The following is a 23,606-nucleotide window of genomic DNA, read 5'->3' on the forward strand; positions in this document are numbered from 1 at the left end:
TAACGAACTAGAATTCAAAAGGTAGCAAACAAAAATAGTGTACTTAAAATTCCAACCATGAAGAAGATAAATTTAATTGCTCAATAACACAGTTTTATTTCTCCAAAACAAGACTGTTCATAAAAGAAACAGTATCAACTTTAACAATAATCATACATGAAATGTCTATACTTGTCAAAAGCGTACAGCCACGCGTTCATTTCTAGCATGCACCTATTCAACCATTAGCATTTAATTGAGCATCAATCATAAATACGCGTTACGTACACGTGCATGCATTATTGCAACACACTCAATTACACAATTGTAAATTCAACATTTAACCAATACATTAATTAATGCAATTGGGTATAACCATACCTCACTTATTAATGCTATTATTCTGATCCTTGGGTATTCTAATGCTACCGCAAAGGAGGGGGAGAGAGTAACAGGAATAACTAGTTCTGTCCCAACTAGGGAGTCAATAAAGGATCGTAGTTTTTTTTCTGCAAGTTCCAAATTAATTAAACTTGGTTTTTGAATCACTAGACAAACGTTAAATGGGCGGAGAAAATTGCACTGCTAGTACGAAGATGGAGGCTTGACTGTTCATTAAATTAGCGTGCGCCCGTTCTTAGGTTATTTATGTATGCACTAGGCGCAAATAGTCTGAATAAACATTTAGGGCACAAAGATCAACAAATATACATTAATTCTGTTCAGATACGTCACGCCCAATTTTTATTGTTTTGTCCATTTTGACAAAAAAGGTACATGGACAATTGGTCTATCAATGAGCACTCAAGGAGGACAATGGGGGGGGGGGGGGTGTTGAACATACAAGTCTTTATCGCCTTAATGTAAAAATAAAAAAAGGGGAACGTAAAAATTACGACACAGATACGGCAAAAAATACGATGTTATGTTCCTATTGCACGGGGAGAGTTTACGTACCTAATACACAAAGTTCTGCCTCTATTGCTACGTGCACCACACTCAGTTTGTAGTCCTATGTTCTAAGTTGAAGGCCCATCACACTCTTGGCTGAAATGGCTGGCCTCTATTCTACCAACAGCATGGTCAGGTACGTCTCTCTCCTCCGGCGAGGAAAAGGACGTCAGTGCAGCAAGGCTGGTTGTTGCCGTTCCGTTCCCAGGCGATCGAATGCAAGTGCGGCTGTGTGCCGAGGTTACGGCTAGCCCACAAGCACCAAGTTTTGCCACTAGAGGCAGCACCGGTAGAGCTATTCAGGGGGCGACGCCCTCTAATAGCCGAAAATTGAACTAAGCATATATATATGTCAATTTTCTGATTATGTAAGGTTTACAATATAGGGATATTGAAAATGTTACAAACATAATGAGATTATTCAAAGAAATAACGATTTTTCCAAACAATAAACAAGGAAGTGATGTGTCTTAACTTGTCAACAGAAGACCACAGATTACACAGAACAGCCTGCACAAATGAAAGGTCCTTCATTATTCTTAGCAACTCCTACACACTCTACGTGAACATAAAAGTAATGAATGTCACGTTTAAACATGTCTTCCATGATATATTCCTGTGGAGGTCATACTGAGTCTACCTTACATAGTGTTCTTTTTCTCTTCGTTATAAGCAGAACTTTAGATTAAAGTCTAAACTAAGTACATTGTTGCAAAGTACAATTATGAGCTGTCATAATATGGACTAGATCAGTGGCGTGGCGTGGATTTTTAAAAGTGTTACCGGTTATCAGTAGGACATTTAAGGGAGACTTGGGCGCCTCCCCACCTCATGCCCCCCCCCCAATGTCTTCCAAGTAGTTCATATAATATTAATCTGGTACGTATGCAATTCAATACTAGATTTTGGTAAAGTTATTAATCAGGAAAAAAAATGTTGACATAAGGACTTAAGTGAAATCGCAAACATTGGTTGTTGACACAATAATATGTAATTTGATACTTACAGAAACATCGAAGTCTACTTATAGAGAAGATCAATCAGACTTTGAAAATAGTTATATGATGCTGGGATCCCGGGTTCGAAACCTAGCTTGGGCATGGGCGTTTGTGATGTCTATTCATCAATTTAATCATATCATCACTCATCCCCATCTTCGCAAATTTGCCAAAAGTGGCACAAGCGAAGCAAAATCAATCAAATCAAATCAAAAAACTTCTATGATGCTGTCATAAAGAGAAGTTTTTCATTTGAATTTGAATTTTTGGGTGCGTCATGGTCATGGTCCATGTTATCCACATCTGAATTCGACACGTTTTTTTTTCACCCAAAAATAGAGTACATGGCCAACAAAAGAGTTTCGACAACTGCACACATCCACATAACCACGGATAGTCGTTATACCACGAAACATTGAAATGTCGGTCATATATAGCAGACGACTTGGTTTTTAAATCGTTCAAAATAGGCTTTGGCCTCCCTTTCGCCACAATTTCGATTTTTTCTGCAAAATAACGAACCGAAATATTGCTTCAAAATATCTTCTATCCCACAATTACACACACTGTCCAGATAGGATGAACCCGCCACCTCGGAACTCAGAGCAAACTTCATTAATTAATTGACAATGCCCGAAAACAACATAAAGACGAAAGACACCAGTCACAAAACTCCCACTGCACAGTCCCTCCCACAAACCGTTGTTTACTTTTGTAACACGTAAAGCACCCTCCTTGCCCCTCCCCTCCAGCATCGGCCCTTCCCCAATATTTCCCTCGGAACCTGCAAGAAGTCCAGTTCTACTAATGTTGCCATCTTAGTTCTTTTGAAACCAGATTTGCCCAAATCGCAAAACTATTCGTTTCAAATAATTGATTGATTGATTGATTTAGTTTATTTTACTTCGCGTTTTGTGCCTCTTGGCTAATTTGCCAAGATGGGGATGAGTGATGAAATTATGAAATTGATGAATGGACATTCACAAACAACCAAGCCCGACCGGGATTCGAACCCGGGACCCTTGGCGTCGCAGCGTGATGTGCTAACCACTCGGCCACAGGGTCGGGCTTCGTTTCAAATAAGACGTATGTAGAATAGATGTAGTCTTCATCTGTTTCCTAACTACTCCCACTCCCATGTTTCCCTAAATCCACTGAAATCTCATTTCTGACACCACTACTATTTCGTATATTTTACGTCCTTTGCTACCTTTAAGGTTTTCGCTTTATAGGATAATCGTGACGATGAGGATGCATGGTGAAATATTGAAATAAAATTATTATTTCTTTGTTTATGTAATTATTAATTTTTATAATTATGTAAGTAAAATAATAACAACGAACATTGAAATAACCATTTCTTGCTGAGGATTCGAACCTGCGACACCTGACACTCCAGAGCATGCTAAGATAACAATCGGGAAATTATGCTTGTAAGTATTGTTTTCACCCAAAAACAGTTCTACCACCTCAAAACATTGCTTCAATCCGAAATTATTGCATTCCTGCGACATCGTATGTCAATCTCAATCAGTATTATCAACAATTATCACAAATTCCTGTAACCAAAATAATATATGTGTGAAATATAGAATTTTAGGTTGACATTTTTAGAAGGACAGCGGACCCCTTGACCATACCCATCCCTCTCCTCTCCTTCTCGCCTATGATGTCAAAGAAGGACAAAGAGGACTTTCGTAATCGCTGATATTTAGTGTAAATATAAAATATCACTTGGTAGTTTGCTTTTGCCCCAGTGTGATTCGATTTTTTCAAATTTTGATTTGGTGATTTAAGTCCACTTCATGAATAGTAATGCTAATCGGGACAGTTTAAAGTGGGATCCGAACCACTTGTGCCTCCACCGGGTATCGAACCCGGAATCCCTTGATTATAAGGCGGCGACGCTACCACTGCGCCATCGTTCCCCAGTGTGACTGGACACCTTCAGAGTAAGATAGACCCAATTAGGCGACTTAGCTCTTTTCTGTCAATTGAATATGGCAACACTGGTATGTTTCCGGTAAGGGTCACCGGCAACTGCGCCGGCTAAACAGGTATACCATAAACCCGCCTTCTCCTCCCGCGGTCAGTCTTTGCTGCAATGCGAAGTCTTCCTTGCGTGGCCTCAGGGCCCTTTCCTCATGTTGCCTGTGGAGGGTACCGGATCAGTCCTCCTCTTCGCTTTTGCCGGTGTCAGAAAAAATGTCAGTCTGCAATGTTTACTTTACGACAATATTACCAGTTTATGTACGTAATAATATTTTAAGACTGGTTCTTCAATTCTTTATATTTTGGTGTTACCTGCGGTAACAGCGGCTACATGCACGCCACGCCTCTGGACTAGATATATAAACTTGTACCACTTGGAAGATGCAGTAAGTAATAACTTCCATATGCAATATTATGAGGATCATCCAGAGAAAAAGGAACATTTTGGTGTAAAACACAAACAACAAATGATGTGTGCAAAAACAATTATGGTACAGAAACTGCATACCTCACTCCACTTTTCCACATATTCACTATACTCATTCAAGCACTTATCATAGTGTGATACCAATTTGTTGATACCATTATTGTACTCAGTTGCCACCAACTTCATTTAACTTTTGCTGTTTAGTAATACACTGTATATATCAATTACACTATGCAACAAATTTTGGGCGACTTTTTGTTTATCTGATATTTTTGGTGTCTTTCATTTCATTTTGTGGTACTAACGACCAATATAATATTAATGTTTTTGTAATGTCAAAATTTACCATGTGAGGGAATTTTCTCAAAATGATAAATTGTGAAATAGCCCTGTGAATAAATTTTGAGCATCCTACACCCTACATGTGAATGAGAGTCAGAAACTTTACACGTCAACACATTCCTAAGTTATGATCTTTTCAATATCATTTTCAAAAAACACTTGTTAGCATAAACTCATACCCACACACACAAATTTATCCAATGTTTTGTCAAATGACAGACATTTCTCGAGAAATCTACATGAAATAAAATAATATCACAAGGCATGCAACACTCACAAACATGCACAGATACAGATATCATCCTTCATTCTTTCTATGTGCCTTTAATTTTTTGTTAGTAAGGTATATTTGAAGTCAAAACTAATTGCTTAATTAAGTCTTGTAACAATTACTCTCACCCCTGGAAAAGTTTTGGTGGGAAGGGATTATTATGACAAGATGGTTGGTAGGGGAATCCCCCCTGTCCGTGATTTCAGACCCTGCTTGATAGATGATTCTGGTATTTTCAGTCACGGATAAATAAAATTCAGGTTTCCTGTCAAATTTACATGGAAAACTTTACTTTGAGTGTATTCCTGTACAGCAGTGTTCAATATGCAGAAGATTTCAGTGCCACATTTCCACCTGGTGGTGAAAATTTGAACACTTTTGCCAGCATTCAGTTCCTCAAGGTTTTCGTAACTTCTGTGCCAACTTTATCTGCAATTGGATGCTTCGAATGGGCTCCAGAGGGCTCTGAATGGATCAACTTTAAGTATGGCCACTTGGTACAATTATCATGCATGAAATGATCATAAAGGAGCAAAATGCAGTTAGAAAAGCTTACAAATGAGCCACAATTGCATAATACAAAATGAAAACATATCTTCTGGTTTCAACTTAAAGGAAACAAAAAAAAAAGTTTGTAGGCAGAAGAGAAGGCATAATTTTGAACTAGATTTATCTTCAGTTTTATTGTATGTGCTGATTGATGTCAGAACACATCACTGACATTCCACAATGTTCTCTTTATTGTGATAGTAAACAAGTTTTCTTTTGCACACTAAAATACACAAAACAACAAAATTGTATGAGCAACATACATGAGGAAACAATCGTCATGCTTACAATATAAAATTAAGTGACTGAGAATTAAATTGAGAAATATTGTTGGAGTATATTGTGCAATAAAGAACCTATTATTACAGAATCTCTTTTTTTTTCAGCAATATCCTGGCAGATATACACACTAAAGTTGCAATGTAAATATCTCAGTAAGGAAGGAATTCATTTCTCTTTTCTTATCTTTCTTTACAGCTGCATGGAGGTGAATAAGCTCTTTCCAGAGAGAGCCATTACAGTAACGGGCTCAATTGACAATGTATGCAAAGCCCAATTGATAATAAGCTCCATTCTTAAGAGGGAGGAAAATGAACCTGTAAGTATCTTCCCTTTCTTAGCTTTAGTAGATTCAGACAACTGCTGTTGGTTTACCAACTACATTAAAAGTCTACTTTAGTTTCCAACATTTTGAGTGGATATATTGCTCTCATAATCAGGGAGACCAAGCGTAAGTTAAATACATGTGGATGTGGCACACTAAAGGTAAAATTGAGGAATCTGAATGACACTGAAGTGATACATGACACAGGGCTTTCACTCCCAGGTGCCAAATGACACTTCACCAGACCCTGGCATTGATTACACCAAGCTGCAAGAGCTTCATTAGTTCCAGTGGTTAAACACTAATTTAAAATTTATTTTATATTTGTCAACCAGTTTATATATAATCAAACCATTATGCCAAAGTTTATTTATTATTATTTAATTTCAAGGATGCATCTAAAAAAGAATTTACCAGACTGTGGTCTCACAAAGGTGAGAAACACTGAACTGCCTAGTCGAGCCATAAATACTGTTAAACACTATTTTGTGAATAAGTTGAATATGGTTTTAGATTTTTAAATTTTCTTTTAGTATGTTACACTGACAAATATTGCACATATATAGCACAAATCAGTTTTCAAAATGCCTACTTTTTGCCTTTATACAGGCTCGAAATCTCTTTGGATAGTCATTTATTGCAGCATGGATGGTCTCGATGGGAAAGTCCACACCTGCTGTCATCAAGGAGAACTTTAAAGTTTCAATTATAGGGTGCCTCTTCTTGCAGACAGTCCCTTTAGCACTTACCAAAGTTTCTAGTCCTGGGGATTTTGATCAGCACTGGAGGTGAAATCAGGTACATTGGCTTCCTGCCACAGTTGCGTCGTCTTTGCTTTATGAGATGGGCTAGAATGTTTCTGGAAGCTCAAGGTTCATTGTGAAACATTGTTAGGTTCAATGGCATCATGAGAGAGACCAGGACACTTTTCACACACACTTTCACACTGGTTTTTAAGCCATTTTCACAAAAATGAAGCCTGGTGAAACCCTCATAGCTCACCCCCAACAAACCATGACTGGTGGCATCTCTTAACTTCGGGAACTCTCTCACAACCTTCTTAGAAGCTTGAAGCACCTTTTATTTTGGCGGTTAAAACTTTCTTCAGTAGTGAAAACTCTCTCCTCAGGGAAGAGAATCCTGTGATGCAAATTGGTGCCATACCGCTGCAGGAGACATCTCGATTTCAGTTCTCTCTGCATCTTCGGGTGTGGCATCAGGAAATGTCCAGTACTCCGCAGGTAAGCCAACTAAACTAACTAGCAGAGGCGTGGCGTGCATGTAGCTGCTGTTACCGCAGGTAACACCAAAATATAAAGAATTGAAGAACCCGTCTTAAAATATTATTACGTACATAAACTGGTAATATTGTCATAAAGTAAACATTGCAGACTGACATTTTTTCTGACACCGGCAAAAGCGAAGAGGAGGACTGATCCGGTACCCTCCACAGGCAACATGAGGTAAGGGCCCCGAGTCCAGGCAAGGAAGACTTCGCCTTGCAGCAAAGACTGACCGCGGGAGGAAGAGGCGGGGTTTTAGCATGCCTGTTTAGCCGGCGCAGTTGCCGGTGATCGTTACCGGAAACATACCAGTGTTCCCATATTCAATTGACAGAAAAGAGCTAAGTCGCCTAATCGGGTCTATCTTACTCTGAAGGTGTCCAGTCACACTGGGGAACGATGGCGCAGTGGTAGCGGTGCCGCCTTATAAACAAGGGATTCCGGGTTCGATACCCGGTGGAGGCACAAGTGGTTCGGATCCAACTTTAAACTGTCCCGATTAGCATTACTGTTCATGAAGTGGACTTAAATCGCCAAATCAAAATTTTAAAAAATCAAATCACACTGGGGCAAAAGCAAACTACCAAGTGATATTTTGTATTTACACTAAATATGAGCGATTATGAAAGTCCTCTTTGTCCTTCTTCGACATCATGGGCGAGAAGGAGAGGAGAGGGATGGGTATGGTCAAGGGGTCCGCTGTCCTTCTAAAAATGTCAACCTAAAATTCTATATTTCACACATATAATATTATTTCGGTTACAGGAATTTGTGATAATTGTTGATAATACTGATTGAGATTGACATACGTTGTCGCAGGAATGGCATAATTTCGGATTGAAGCAATGTTTTTGAGGTGGTAGAACTGTTTTTGGGTGAAAACAATACTTACAAGCATAATTTCCCGATTGTTATCTTAGCACGCTCTGAAGTGTCAGGTGTCGCAGGTTCGAATCCTCAGCAAGAAATGGTTATTTCAATGTTCGTTGTTATTACTTTACTTACATAATTATAAAAATTAATAATTACATACACAAAGAAATAATAATTTTATTTCAATAATCCTCATCGTCGTGATTATCCTATAAAGCGAAAGCCTTAAAGGTAGCAAAGGACGTAAAATATACGAAATAGTAGTGGTGTCAGAAATGAGATTTCAGTGGATTTAGCGAAACATGGGAGTGGGAGTAGTTAGGAAACAGATGAAGACTACATCTACACTACATACGTCTTATTTGATACGAAAAGTTTCGCGATTTGGGCAAATCTGGTTTCAAAAGAACTAAGATGGCAACAGTAGTAGAACTGGACTTCTTGCAGGTTCTGAAGGAAATATTGGGCAAGGGCCGATGCTGAGAGGGGAGGGGGCAAGGAGGGTGCTTCACGTGTTACAAAAGTAAACAACGGTTTGTGGGAGGGACTGTGCAGTGGGTGGGAGTTTTGTCACTGGTGTCTTTCGTCTTTATGTTGTTTTCGGGCATTGTCAATTAATTAATGAAGCTTGCTCCGAGTTCCGAGGTGGCGGGTTCATCCTATCTGGACAGTGTGTGTAATCGTGCAATAGAAGATATTTTGAAGCAATCTTTCGGTTCGTTATTTTGCAGAAATAATCGAAATTGTGGCGAAAGGGAGGCCAAAGCCTATTTTGAACGATTTAAAAACCAAGTCGTCTGCTGGATATGACCGACATTTCAATGTTTCGTGGTATAACGACTATCCGTGGTTATGTGGATGTGTGCAGTTATCGAAATTCTTTTGTTGGCCATGTACTCTATTTTCGGGTGAAAAAAATAAATGTGTCGAATTCAGATGTGGATAACATGGACCATGACCATGACGCACCCAAAAATTCAAATTCAAATGAAAAACTTCTCTTTATGACAGCATCATAGAAGTTTTTGATTTGATTTGATTGATTTTGCTTCGCTTGTGCCACTTTTGGCTAATTTGCGAAGATGGGAATGAGTTATGATATGATTAAATTGATGAATAGACATCACAAATGCCCATGCCCAAGCTAGGTTTCGAACCCGGGATCCCAGCATCATAAAACTATTTTCAAAGTCGGATTGATCTGCTCTATAAGTAACCTTCGATGTTTCTATAAGTATCAAATTACGTATTATTGTGTCAACAACCAATGTTTGCGATTTCACTTTAGTCCTTATGTCAACATTTTTTTTTCCTGATTAATAACTTTACCAAAATCTAGTATTGAATTGCATACGTACCAGATTAATATTATATGAACTACTTGGAAGACATTTGGGGGGGGGGGGGGCATGAGGTGGGGAGGCGCCCAAGTCTCCCTTAAATGTCCTACTGATAACCGGTAACACTTTTAAAAATCCACGCCACGCCACTGCTAACTAGCATAATGCCTATATTACTTGATAAACCTGAATAATTACAAAAGGTATTTTGAGTCTTCCTTAAGTACCCTGGACATTGATTGTTGTGAAATGTTCAGCTCCCATGCCATTATTACTTGCTTCCTGGTGAGATTTCAGTGGATGCAAGCCACCACTCCTTTAACAGCTGCTGCTGTTCATACAGTGTGAAGTTGACTAACTCTTGGGCAATCATTCACACTACCAGTCTCAGTGAATCTCTGGACTGTGTGATACACAAACCTTTTGCTGATCTTCAGGGTTATTAGGGACTGGAAAATCTCAGTGGGTGATTTACCAACCAGATGCAAAGCAATGTTACCACTATGCCATCAGGAAGACTCCGATATTGCATTGTTTTTCATGTGTTCACAATTGTATTTTATGTGAGTGTGTGCTTCATTAAATAATTCAAATACATCTTTTTCCTCTGCTATGAACAAAGTATGTAAAATAAGTCTTGAGGCTTTCCTGGTGACAAATGATGAAAAGATTCTCTCGGGCTATCGACCAGGTGAGTTGTGAAAAAGATTCCAAGCTTTCGAGAGCTAACGTCACTCTCGTCTTCACGGTAGAAGTGCAGTTTTGAGTGTCAACCCGGTGTACACATTTGTGGAGGGGTGTAGGCAGTGAAGATGCCAGACCAATCAGGTGCTTTGTCTGCTACGTCCACGCTGCTGGTCGAGTATTGCTAGCTAAGCTGGGTGCAGTTCGGCCCTTTGTCGCGATTGAGAACACCAAAGCTACATCAGGAATTTCCATCTGGAAAAGTCGGGATTAGCAGAACATTCAATCAATAAGCGCTATAAACCAGATTTTAGCAACACAGAAATTATAGCCAAATCTTCAAACTCCCGGGACTGACTGCATCATAAATGATGCAATAGCTATTCATGGGGATAAGGAGAACCAACCGGTCGATAGCCTGAGCGAATATTTTCATCGAAGTATTTAAACTTGATTTTGATCTACATTAGAACAAGCCTTGGAAAGAATATTATTGATGCTTCATTCTCCATTTCTTATGTAGCAACAAGGAGCCTGTGCCTCTCTATCCAAGGAACACATTTCTCCTGGTCAGAGGTCATCATCGAGGAAATCACCAGAGACAAATCAAGCAGACAGCCTGAAGTTACTCTCCCTCCAGGAGGATGTGAGCACAAATCCAGACAGGAAAATCTGTGTACAGGAGGAAAGTGCAACTGGAAGTGCACAGGAGGAAAGTGCAACTGGAAGTACACAAGATGGCACTCTCCAGGATGAAGCCCAGGATTTCAATAAAACAAGTAAGTATTATAGGAGATTCATAATCCTTAAGTGCTTCTTCATTCCTTCATCAATGTCAAGCTTACCACTTTGAACTGATGCAATATTCCTGCAGATTCCAAGTATTACTGGTAATGATACTTGATTGATTTTACTTTGCTTTCCTGGCACTTTTGGCTAATCGTGAAGATGAGGTTGAATGGTGATAAAATGAAATGAATGAAAGGGCAATTACAAAAACACAAGCACAGAACACAAGAGCACCACAGATGATTATACTGCCTTTGAGTCCAGATGCCAGAGCCTTTGCTAGTCTGCAAAATGCTTAATGATACTCAAATATGGTAACAAATTAAATTACAAGATGATCCAATGAGGTCCAATGGGTCCATTCAACCTGTGCCAGAGAGTCAAGACTTGATACGATGAGTCAGACAATAGAGAGTAAATGGCACCATGCAGAAAGAGAAGTCTCCAGGTTGGAGAAGGCATATATTCTGGCATCCTCATGCTTCTCAGCCAGCCCCTGTGACAGAGTGGTTAGCAGATTGCACCACAACGCCAGGTGTCCCGGGTTCGAATCTTGGCCTGGGTATGGATGTTTGTGAGTGTCCATTCATCAGTTTCATCATGTCATCACTCATCCCCTTCTTGGCAAATTAACCAAAAGCGACACAAAAAAGCAAAGTAAAATAATGCAAATATACAAAAAAATCATGCTTTTTCAATGCAGTGCATGCTGCATCTCCTGAATGGAATTCATTCGGATGATCCCCTCCAATGCCACAATTAGTGTCGCCTCCCCGATGGTGCAGTCTTCGCCTTGTAATCAAGGGGTCCCGGGTTCGATACCCGGTGGAGGCACAAGTGGTTCGGATCCCACTTTAAACTGTCCCAGTCAACAAGGTAATGTTACCACAACGTTGTGGCAACGTTAGCCCCTTACATACCTAACGTTGTTACAATGTTGAATGTATGTTGATACAAAGTTGTGAAAACGTTGTGTCAACGTTTAAGGGGCATTCATTTCAACATTGCTGCAACGTACGTTGACAACGTTGTGGCAACATATACTGAACATTATGTAGAAACGTTAGGTATGTAAGGGGTTAACTTTGCCACAACAATTTTGCAACATTACCTTGCTGCCTGTGTAATTTTACGGATATAACAACAATGCACATTTAAAATATGGTTATATCTTGCCAAGGCATTTTTGTATATAGTACATATTATGCATAACAGGAAAAACTCATGTTTGTAACGTCATAGTTTCTCTTTACATATTATAAAAACTTTTCCTGCTCCACCAAAATAGGCAGCTGTTAGTCTGGAGAGTTTGATGAATTTTTGCACTTGTACTTAGCTCCTGATTAAATAGTCTGGGATAAAAATATTTATCAGGGGAGTTTCACTTATCATCACCGCATTTCATTTTCTGATCTTCCTTACAACTTCAATATTCATACATCTTTTGAAGGATAATAAAACACATTTTTTCACTAATTACAATCGAAGTTATCCTTATTTGTGTTACTAAAACTTTTGTTTGTTTTGCATTTGAGTCGCACTGCCATCTAGTGTACATTGTAGGAAATATAAGGTTTGGTGGTCAGTGCACACACAAATTCAGATTAAACAAAACACTCCGATCTGATGCTTGTGACGCTCATGGTGGTGACCATCCAAACTAAAGCGTATTCAGTGGAATGTTTTTTTTTTTGTAACGTTGATGCAACGTTATCACAACGTTGTTCCCCTACATACAACATTCATCATAAATACAACATACATACAATGTTGTGGCAACGTCAGTGTGTTGACTGGGGTAGGTCCAGTCCCGATTAGCCTTACTGTGCATAAAGTGGACTTAAAATAAAAAATCAAATCACAATTAGTGTCTGAACAGACAAACGTTCCATGGCAGACTGATTGTGAAACTTGAAGCCGAATGGGAGTAGGGTGACCATACATCCCATTTTGACTGGGACAGTCCTGTTTAGGTGATGTGTCCATATTCTCAGTATGTCCAATTTATAAAAGTCTAGTGATTAGCTTGGAAACTATCTAAATTTGAGGCATTTTATGCTATATAAAAAAAGGTTGACAGAATTTTTAAACTAATGTCATGGCAAAACTGGTTCAGGTACTTCATAGAAATTTGCTATTTAGCATCATCACATTTCTTCTACTTTTGGCTAATTGCACAAAACAATCAAAATGCTACATTGTTGTCGAGAAGATTTGAGCAGACAGCAGTTCACTGTTTAAGTTAGCTTGCATCACAGTTTTTATTATTTTATGTGGATTCAGTTATATCTAGATTATAAGTATTTAGTTTCAATGGGATCCTGAAACCAAGAATTTAAATTCCTACATCCTGACACAAACTTGCAAGACATTTCCTAATAAATTAGTGAATGCTAATATATTTTCTAGTTCAGAAGACGAAACAAAATTGTTCGATCAGTGGCAATTTGCAAGAGCAATTGTAACACCGCTTCAAAAACACTGGAAAGAAAATTATGTTTATTTGTCAGATAAATGGGTACAGATATTTTGTTAAGTTGAAGTGGACCACGTAAAGTATGATGTCTTTCTGAAAAAAATGGAAATGCTGTTACACTTGCCTCGTTGAGTATTTTTGCTCAATCCTGAACAATATGTGGACAGATGAAAAATCTTGCTTATATATCTCAATAATGAAGTCTATCTTATTGGCATGAGTAAACTTTACCGAGAAATGGGAAGGAAGGAGGGGTGAGGGAGATTAGAAACAGTTCTGGCTTTCTTCATATTCAGGGTAAGTCTAACATCAAACAAATTGCTAATGAGGAGAGAGGAGAAACATTATGAAAGTCATACTGAGCTCACAATTATTCTTTTGATAATGGGAGATCAAATTTTATTTGTTGTTTATAATGTATAATTTTTGTGTCCCATACTTAAACAAATAATAATAATAGCTTTATGATTGCCGATTTTTAGGATGGGGTACACTGACATCTTTGCGATTTTAGGTAAAAATAATATGGCCACCCTATGTTGTAGACTACTGCTGCCATCTACAAAACAGGTCATGTGTGGTCAAGTGTATTCAGTTGTTTATGTAAAACAGTGTTGAATTAGTATTTTCTGCAACTTGTAAATGTGCAAATTAGTTTTGCCAAACTTTAAGTATGTTTTCACACTTACTTCCTGTATTCTAAAAAAAAATTCTCCCCCCCCCCCCAATACAGTCTAAGAGAGCCATGAGTCTAAATACGATTAGCTATGAAATGTGATCTTAAAACATTTAATTTATTAATTAATACAAGATTGGATTAAAAGTAATTAATTCCTATGATGGAGTGGCCTTTTTAAACTAGGCTCAATTGGTAACAGTGTGAATAACCATGCAATACATTCTAATGTATGGCATTCTCTACCATATTGCTGGAGACTTTTTAAGATTAATCTAACAACAGTGCAAGAATTTATAATGGCATGCTTATTATTTTGATTTAATGATGCACATGATACAGAAAACACACAAACATTAAAAACCACATACTGTATTCGATATTAAAAAAAAACTTATTGGAAATTTCCATAATCAAACTCGAAATATGAAAAAAAAAAAAATGGACTGGATTTAAAAATTCAGTCACCAGGTGAAAATTTTCAGTTGCCTTATCGACTAGGCAGACTGTATTATTTCTACCCCTGGGTGTGAGTATTGGTAATTTATATGTTTACTCTTTATTGCTTCCAGCAAAAATTTCATATTGGTTAGTCCCCAATATATGGCTGAAATTTAGAGAGGCATGCACATTTTGTTTTTGGTAGAATCATGTACTGTGAAGTAACACACTGTAATGCTATTTTTTCATGTATCTGAAAGGTGTGAGGTGCATTTTCATACTAGGTTTCATTATGAAATGATACAAAGTGAACTGCAAAATAAACAAAATTTAGAATTTATTTACCAACACGACACTTACTGAAATCTCAATATCCTGGAAGTTATGAAAATCATGGAAAATTGATTCATTCTGCTCTAAATATTTGAGAAGCAAAAATAGGCTTTTTTTTCACAGAAATAAACTCAATACTCTGATAACTACATAAATGTGCTCTTAGAAGGGACATGTTAGTTTGTGCAATTAGTGTAGTATTTTATTCACATTTAGGGTTATATTCACAATTTTAACACCAAAACTCCATTTTATGTGCTACTTTTGACACCGAAAGGTGCTCAGTTTTTGTATTAAAATCTTCATCTTTCAGTGGCGTGGGTCAAAATATCCCCTCCCCTTTTAGTCCCAGTATTCCTAAAAATACAATGTGAAAGAAAGAAAAATATTGCAAAATGAGGAAGGACTACTGAAAAAAGTACATGTAACTCCCTCTCCCTTTCAAAAATCCAATAGAAGTTGATTTGACTTCTAAGCCAGATATCCTGGGTTCGAACCCCAACCTGGGCATGGCTGTTATTTGTGTTTGTGTTTCATCAATTTTATCGTATCATCTTCACGATTAGCCAACAATGGTGGAAAAGCAAAGTAAAATAAACCAAATGAAAGAATCAATCAATAATCTGATTTGATTTGATTTATGTTACTTAGTATGGCTGACACATTTGGTTAATCACAAAGATGATACAATACAATTAGTGAAGAGACAAACACAAGTAACACCCATGCCGAGGTTGGGGTTCGGACCCGGAACTCCTGGTGTCGTAGCATGCAGTAATAACAACTCCTCCGCGGTTGGTTGATTTGTTGTTTTAAGTCCACTTTATGCCTACAGTTTAAAGTGGGATCCAAACCACTATGTGCCTCCACTGAGTACTGATCCGGGACCACTTGCACTCCCCCACGAAGGTCGGCTGACAACAAAGATGAGTGGAAAGCTCTAACTATTCGGATACGTGGGTATTGGTAAAGTAAACTGCATTTTTCCTCAGTGGTAAATTTCAATTGGATTTTTGAAACACCATCTTTGTATATGATTAACGTTTTTCCAAAAAAATTGCATTGCTTAATTTCCTTAATTTCTCCATCTCATGATCTTGTTACTGAAGGATCCGAGCTCAAGCCCTGGCCTGTGCACGAGTGTTTCTTTGTAACAATTATTCATCCATTTAATTTAATCAACGTTCATCGTCATGGCAGTAGTTAGGTAAAGTGATGGAAAACCAATGCTAAAAAAAAAGGAAAAATACAAATAATTACTTTCCAGTGCATCTGCAGGGCAGTGTGAAATCAGGAGTCCAGAGTTCTCTCTTTATGATTGTCCCTCGTGACTTCCATAAGCTCATTAGCTATTTATCGCGATTAAATCTATACAGATAGAAAGGTGATGGAAGGTGGCAAAAATTCAATATATTCGAGGGGATAAACAGGTAACAAAACACACTTTTTTGTAGTTTCTTCAAAAATATTAATTTGGCTCTGAGTTCTGGGATACATTTTTCATTCCAATTTTTTTCATTACTCACTGCGGAGTACAACACATAAGGAACAAGAAAGAATGTGCGGTCATCACGGGTTCGAATCCCGGCCTGAATTGTTCTATGTGAGGTCCCTCCATCAATTTGATCATATCATCACTCATCCTCATATTCGTAATAACCAGATGTGGCAGAAAAGCGAAGTAAAATAAACCAAACCAACAACAACAATTAGAACCCGCATTCTCTTGCCCAAATTAATACATCTGTATTTATGACAGTTTAGCTTACCCATTTTTTATTGGAGGCCAAGAGATTAGTATATTTAAATAAAACACTACTAAAACGAGAGCGAGAGAGAGTGTGAAATTTTTTTCTTATTTAATCAGTATATATTCCATATTTCAAAAAGAAGAAGAAAGAAAAGAAACCAAAACACTTTTGTCTGCACATTATACAAGAATGTTCCCATTTCATAAACAAATAACTACATAAGTACATCCCATATTACACACACATATTGTATAATGTGTAAAAAGTTGTGGTATAAATAACAGAGAACATAAGTACTGAGTTCTTTAGAGGATTTACAAAGGAATCGAAAGGAAACCCTATCTGTCCAATAGGAGATAGACTGGGGGACCTGAAAGTATGGGCTTTCAATCATTGGAGTGGCGGGTGAGGGGCAAGAGAGGTACAGGCAGAAATCTTCCCTATCCCTTCGGGCTGCTGTCTATACCAGAAACTGGTGAGGTGGAGGAAACCCCAGCTAGGGTATCCAGCCTTGCCCGCTGATCACATCAAGGGACGAGAAGCGCATGGAAAACATGTTGCATATTGCAACTGTCCCACTGTGGAGCAGTTTGTTGCAATATTTTAAATAAAAATAACTTTTCAAATGTTACTTATCACATTAGTATACAGGGTGCTCGGAAATTCCCCTTACAAACTCCTAGGGCTAGTAGAGAGGACTGAGTAGACAATATTTGGAATAGGAACCCATGTCCGGAAACGTACCGTTTCCGTGCCACAACCATGACAATGTGTCGGATGTGCCTGTGTTGGTATGCAACCGGGTAGGCAGTACAGATCACCTGATGACCTAAAGTGTAATCTTTTATTACAACCATGTCAAATGAGGTGTTACGTAAGGTACAGAAGTAAATGACGTGCAACTCAGTCCATAATACAAGCAAATTTATGTGGTAACAATGCCAAAGAAACAAGAAATAAACGTACTATTCATTGCTCACAATAACACCTGTGTCGACCGTGGAACGCAACAACTTGTTTCTGTCTTCTGCACTAGATGTGTCGCATACGGCACTGATGTGACGACCACGAACGTCGTTGCACACATTGTACCGACGAATCATGTTCCGGTACACTCGCACCATCACACCTGGTGTCCCGTCAATCTCTTGAGCAGCGATCATAACTCCTGCCAGCAGTTCGTCCTCTGTGTCTACAGGAGTCTCGTACACCATACTCTTCAAACGACCCCACAAGAAATAGTTCAATGGCATTTAAATCCGGCGATCGTGGGGGCCACGCGGTTGGACCACCTTGGCCTATCCACCTTTGCCCGAATCTTCGGTTAAGATGTCTCGGAACGTCACATGTAAAGTGAGGCGGTGCGACATCGTGCTGAAACCACAGTTCCTGACGGACGTCACGTGCCATCAGGTGATCTTCTGACGTCATGTACTACCTACCCGGTTGCATACCAACACAGGAAATTCCGACACATTGTCATGGTTGTAGCATGGAAATGGTACGTTTCCGGACATGGGTTCCTATTCCAAATATTGTCTACTCAGTCCCCTCTACTAGCCCTAGGGGTTTGTAAGGGGAATTTCTGAGCACCCTGTATTAACCAATTTCAACAGTCACTATAGTAACGAATAACAAACAAAATAACATCAACATTGAATAGAGTAGGACAACAGAATTTTCTTCATTCTTTTCAGATTATTCTCAAAACTAAATAACAAAATATAATTGTAAAAATGTCTTTGAATTAAAGAACTGTTGCAATATGAACTGAGGCTTCAAGACAATAAATATTGTGATTTGAAAATAATTAGAGACGTGAGATTGATTGATCTATCTGTGCTAGACTAGCTACTCCTCAGGGCATGTCACTGCCATCTTTTATTCACCATAATTATGTAACCTAGTTTTTGATCAAGGAAAAATGTCTACATGTGCAGTTTCTTTTCCCAAGTGAATTTTAATAAATGTTTCTGTTTCTTGTGTCGTTATAACAGAAGTCTCTGAAGAAGCGAAAGAAATGAAGAAGAAAAGGAAACCAAAAGGAAAGGCAGGAGGTAGAATGCAACAGACGGAGCCACCTTCAATTCCCATCCAAGATTTATTTCCTGATGGTAATAATTTTCATCATTATTTTTAGGATTTACTAGTCATTAAAAATGTGTAGTTCTACAAATACTAATGTGTAGTTCTACAAATACTAATGTGTTACAAGTGTGGTTAGCAGATCACTTCAAGATAAAATTAGCACATGGTCATTCATGCTAAATAATGTATGCTACTATGAAACGTTTGCAAATAATTTGAAATGAACATATTTTCAGTTCAAAAGTAATGACTTGTTGAATGAATACATAATTTCCGAACTTACGAATGTTTTCAAACATACTTGAAACTGTACAGTAATTAGGGGAGGCTGAGGCAAATGAGACAGGTTGGGCAAGTGCATCCATCTTAGCTAAATTTTAGACCATGGCAGGAAATGATTCCGCAAGAAGTTAGTTGGTGTCATGGAAGCTGGAGAGGCTCTGTGTGAACAAGTTTTACGCTCACTTGAAAATTTGTATATATTGTATATCCCTTAATGAACCTCAAATTGACATACGGTGAATCAGAATGTAGCATTATTAGACAAGAATACAGGGGTCGAGTAAATAAAACATGTGGGGTGGGGTAAGACCGTCCACCTAGAATTTTAGACTGTTGTACTTGTTCCAAGGTTGATTGATTCACTGATTATTTTTTGTTGCTCTTCTATCAGTAGTTTAATTTTAACGACAATGCCCCCATGTGTATTCAGTAGTGTGTGTGCTAAATTTTTCGTTCTGGGAAATGCCCACTCATTTCCATTGCCAGTTAATTTTGCTGTCGGAAGGACTCGCAGCATATTCCATTAATCTGGACACATAAATAATTGATTAGAACGTTTGTCTGGTGAAAGTTATTTGACAAGTTTCAGTATTCCATTCCTGTATCTGGCTGGTCTCATATGCCCCACCCAATGGGGCAAGTGCATTCGCATGCAGACTTGATTTATTTCAATGTTTTCAACAGAGCAGTTAATTATTTTTCTATATTTGAACTTTTGAACTAAATAAAAATGTTCATAACTGTTCTACGTGTAGCCTGGTACAAGTTTGTTACTTCTCAAATAAATAACATGTACACTATGACCTTTCTTTCCTTAAGGGGTCTCACTTGCCAGAGTGCATAATTTATACCATTCTTGAACTGGGCCTTTCTGTAATATGATACAATTTGAAATCGTAAGAATTAAAAACACAGTTTGTACTTCTTGAACTCTTATTTTGTTCAAGATAATCCCATACAAATTTAGTCTAATTTTTAATAATAACCAATCTTCCTAACAAACTTTATCACATAGCATTAAATATGGTGGTCAATATGGCCACCGAAATCTAAAAATAAATATTTCACCTATATGATCAGGTTTGGAATCATTCTTTGTTCTGGAGGTTCCAGAATTCAACGGTGCCCCCCACCCCCCCACACCAGCGTAGTGGCAACAAACCTCTTCAGCAGAGTGGAAACAGAAGTATCAATAAGTGCTATAAATCCGGGTCTCTTTAACCGCCTAAGCCTCTTCGGGAATTTTGGAACCCCGTCGAGAACAGAAGAAAAAGTGAAGAGAAGGGGGTATGATGGTAAGCAGAAAGCCGCCAACTGTACTGTTCCGAAAAGTGCCGTTAGACCAGAACATATAATTCCGGTCCTAGCACACGTAGAAGAAAAGCAAGACAGGGGGAGGAATAGGAAAATTCGCAACTGCAGAAATTTCACTTCTGGTGACAAAAAAACGTTAGTCACCTGTAAAGCCAACTGTGAGCACGGTGTCATTTGAGTTCACAATGGAGCTGGAAAACAAGGAAATAAGATTAAAAATAAATGTATTAATATTTCTATGGCAGTAGGCTCTGTACAATTTGAATGGGATGAAATTTAGGCATAAATTCGTCGTTCTGCGTAATTGTCAAGGGATTCATCACAGGTCATGGGTTCATAAGGCAAGCCAGTATATCACTACATTTGAAGCAGGGAGGCTATAGCTTTGAGGACAGTGACATCATTAATTTGCTTCCTGCAGAGAAGAGGGAAGTGAGAAAGAGGCTTCCGATCTCGCAGCAGGGAAGAATGTAGACTGTGGAAGCTGAAGGTGGGATAATCGCGACGATGACTGAGACGATGAGAAAAATTGAAATTTTTGATGAAGCAACCATGACGATGGAAAATTGCCAACCACACCTTGATACAGAGGACATCGAGTTGATGTTCCACTAACGTTGTGCAGAAATCAGCTGAAGATCTCAGCGTTCTGTGTACTGTAGAAAGTACAAAGGAAATATGGAAGAAACAGAGGGAAAATTTGCTTCAGAGTACCAAACTACCCAAGATTCATCTCTCTGATAGTGAAAAAATGGGAGATTCTTCATTGTTGCCATTCTCCACCACTGAGGGAAATGAAGAATACAATTCTGAGGAACCAAGTAGGCTTCTGTACACAACGTCTCTTGTTTCTGTGCAAATGAAAGACAAATTTCTTGCTGACGTAGCGAGGGCTACAAGGAATGAAGGAGTGGAAGGAACAAAGAAGTACAAGGAAAAGGTGAAGACCCAGGTCAAATGTCCGTACTTCGACAATGAGTGAATTTTTAGGAGAAATTTGCCTACAGAAAAGTAGGTACAAATAGAAGGGAAAGGGGAAAATATTGGCACCTACTTCTTTACGATCGCAAATTCTCATATCGTTGCATGATAGTGCATTCGCTTGTCATCCTGGGAGATTGAAAACGTTAGCGAAATATTGAAAGTCATGCCAGCCATGCTGCGTATCGAAAGATGACAAGACCAAGAAGCAATGTTTCATGGCAAGTGTGGATGAAAGGATAGAAGAGGCCAAGAAGATAGTTTGCAGGAATCAAGAGTGCATTCATAATGCTAAGAAGGAAGCTTATGATAGGAAATGCCACAAGTGCATGTTTAAGGTGGGGGATAAAACTTGGCTTAAGGAACATCCTATCCCTGATAAGGCCTGCAGAGTAATAACCAGTAAACTCTTGGGGGAAATTCTCTGGACCACACACAATTGTGAAGCAAATTTTGGCAAATACTTGCAAGCCTTATGCTTCGCCACCTGACTTTGCAAGGAAAGTAGCCGGACAAAATTCAGCAGAGAGAGTCCACATATTTTCGCCAGGACGAGCAAGACGAAGATGTACCCCAGATGTGTTACAACCTGAGAAACAGATTCTAGTCTAATTTCAAAAGGAGATTTTGTAAATATTGTACATGGGGACTTATCTACCTTTCCTTTATTCTATCTTTCATTTCTTTTCTCTCCCTGATACCTCATACAGTACTCATGCAAAAGTGTCATTAAGCAGTCAACTTCATAGCGAAAGTTACTCTTTTACTGCACTGTTGCGTCTAGAAGCCATAGTTCAGTGGCGAGAAAACACAGTGAATAGCAGTGATATCTCCAGATGTAGAGCCAGTTCGATCCATTCCTGTGGAAACTGGTCGAAGCACTGACTTCCAATCTTGGCAGGAGCACAGAGCAGTGGTGTTGCTGGGAGTCGAACCAGCAGCCTAGGTGACTTGGATAGATTTCCAAGCAACAATCTCCCATTTGTCCAGAAAGAAGGATGGAAGAGATGCTGAATGGGTACGAATTGACATGGGTTAACCAGCTCCAGTGCTGAGGAAAGAACGTGGATCTTGAAGTACACTTGTGGACAAAATTAGAGTGAACATTTACTGTGAGTGTTGTGTGAACTTCTAATGAAAGTGTATATTAAGTGAACTGAAAATGTGGACAAGTATTTTTTTTTTTCAGGTTACAGAACTTTCATTTTCTTTCCTTTGAGGAAAGGGGGAACTATGTAATGATGCAATCATTACTGGGACCTTTTAATGTTATATATGTTTATTAATTAATTTAATTGGACCTGACAGTTTATAGTTTCATGTGTTTTGGTGATGTTAGTGTGCAACTTTTGTGTATTTCACTGGCTTTTTGTTTGAATTCTTGGCCTTTGGGGTAGGCAGGTGTGTTGCTGGACAGCCAACCAGCGGAAAGTTTCCAGTAACGGGTTAGGTAATTAACAGGGCCTATAAATAGGAAGGGGATGGAGCAGTGGCTCTCAGATGTTTGGCAGAGCGATGTAAGAGGTGTCTTTCTCTATGGGACAAATGTGAGAGAAAGCACTTAAAATATGCCCCTCTTCTCTAAGTGGAGCAGCTGGAAGAGCTTTCCTTTACTATGTGAAATCATGGGGATTTTAACTTTCTTTCTTGTGCTGTGTCTTCACATTCTTTCAATAGTTCATTTCATGTGGGAAACTGGGTACACACGCACACATACCTTTGGCCACCATTTTTGGTACTGAAGGGTTATTTTCTTTTTGCTAGTGAAGCCAGTGGCTACACGAGTCTACACACTCTCTTCGGGGAGGGGTAACAGGGCACACTGAAATTGGGATATTCTGAAGAATGGCCAAGTTTTGACTTCTGTAAATAAGATAATATGAATAAACCTGCATATATCAAAAGGGAAATGGGCATTATGTTATGATTTGAAGAGTGCTATATTTCCACAGAACTTGGATACTGCATGTTTTTGAACCTACGGACAAGGTTATAAAATGTATTGGAGTGTATGTTGAAAGGTGCAAGGTGTGAATCGCAACAAAACACAATCTACATCTATACACACTAAATATAAAAAAAAACAATATAAATATTAGTAGTTTGTGCACAAATTCAGGGACTGTGACAAATCGGAATGTGCACAGAATCTTTTGTGACTTGCTTCTACAGTTCATTTTAT

General features: G+C 38.5%; 2 protein-coding genes across 2 annotated transcripts in view; both read left to right on the forward strand.

Moving 5' to 3' along the window:
- The window catches only part of LOC145981679 (RNA-binding protein Nova-1-like), a 37,758-nt gene extending 22,878 nt beyond the window's left edge, over nucleotides 1-14,880 (forward strand). The window contains exons 4-6 of the mRNA XM_083115069.1: nucleotides 5,987-6,107; nucleotides 10,817-11,072; nucleotides 14,807-14,880. Of these exons, the coding sequence (XP_082971195.1) occupies nucleotides 5,987-6,107; nucleotides 10,817-11,072; nucleotides 14,807-14,880 (451 nt within the window). The remainder of the gene's footprint in view (nucleotides 1-5,986; nucleotides 6,108-10,816; nucleotides 11,073-14,806) is intronic.
- The window catches only part of LOC145984394 (methionine aminopeptidase 2-like), a 41,193-nt gene continuing 28,587 nt past the window's right edge, over nucleotides 11,001-23,606 (forward strand). Inside the window, exons 1-2 of the mRNA XM_083118055.1 lie at nucleotides 11,001-11,072; nucleotides 18,757-18,873. Of these exons, the coding sequence (XP_082974181.1) occupies nucleotides 18,780-18,873 (94 nt within the window). The 5' untranslated portion in view covers nucleotides 11,001-11,072; nucleotides 18,757-18,779. The remainder of the gene's footprint in view (nucleotides 11,073-18,756; nucleotides 18,874-23,606) is intronic.

Source organism: Lepisma saccharinum, chromosome 2 (genome assembly GCF_977018435.1).
Source record: "Lepisma saccharinum chromosome 2, izLepSacc3.1, whole genome shotgun sequence".
In the NCBI taxonomy this organism is placed as follows: domain Eukaryota; kingdom Metazoa; phylum Arthropoda; class Insecta; order Zygentoma; family Lepismatidae; genus Lepisma; species Lepisma saccharinum.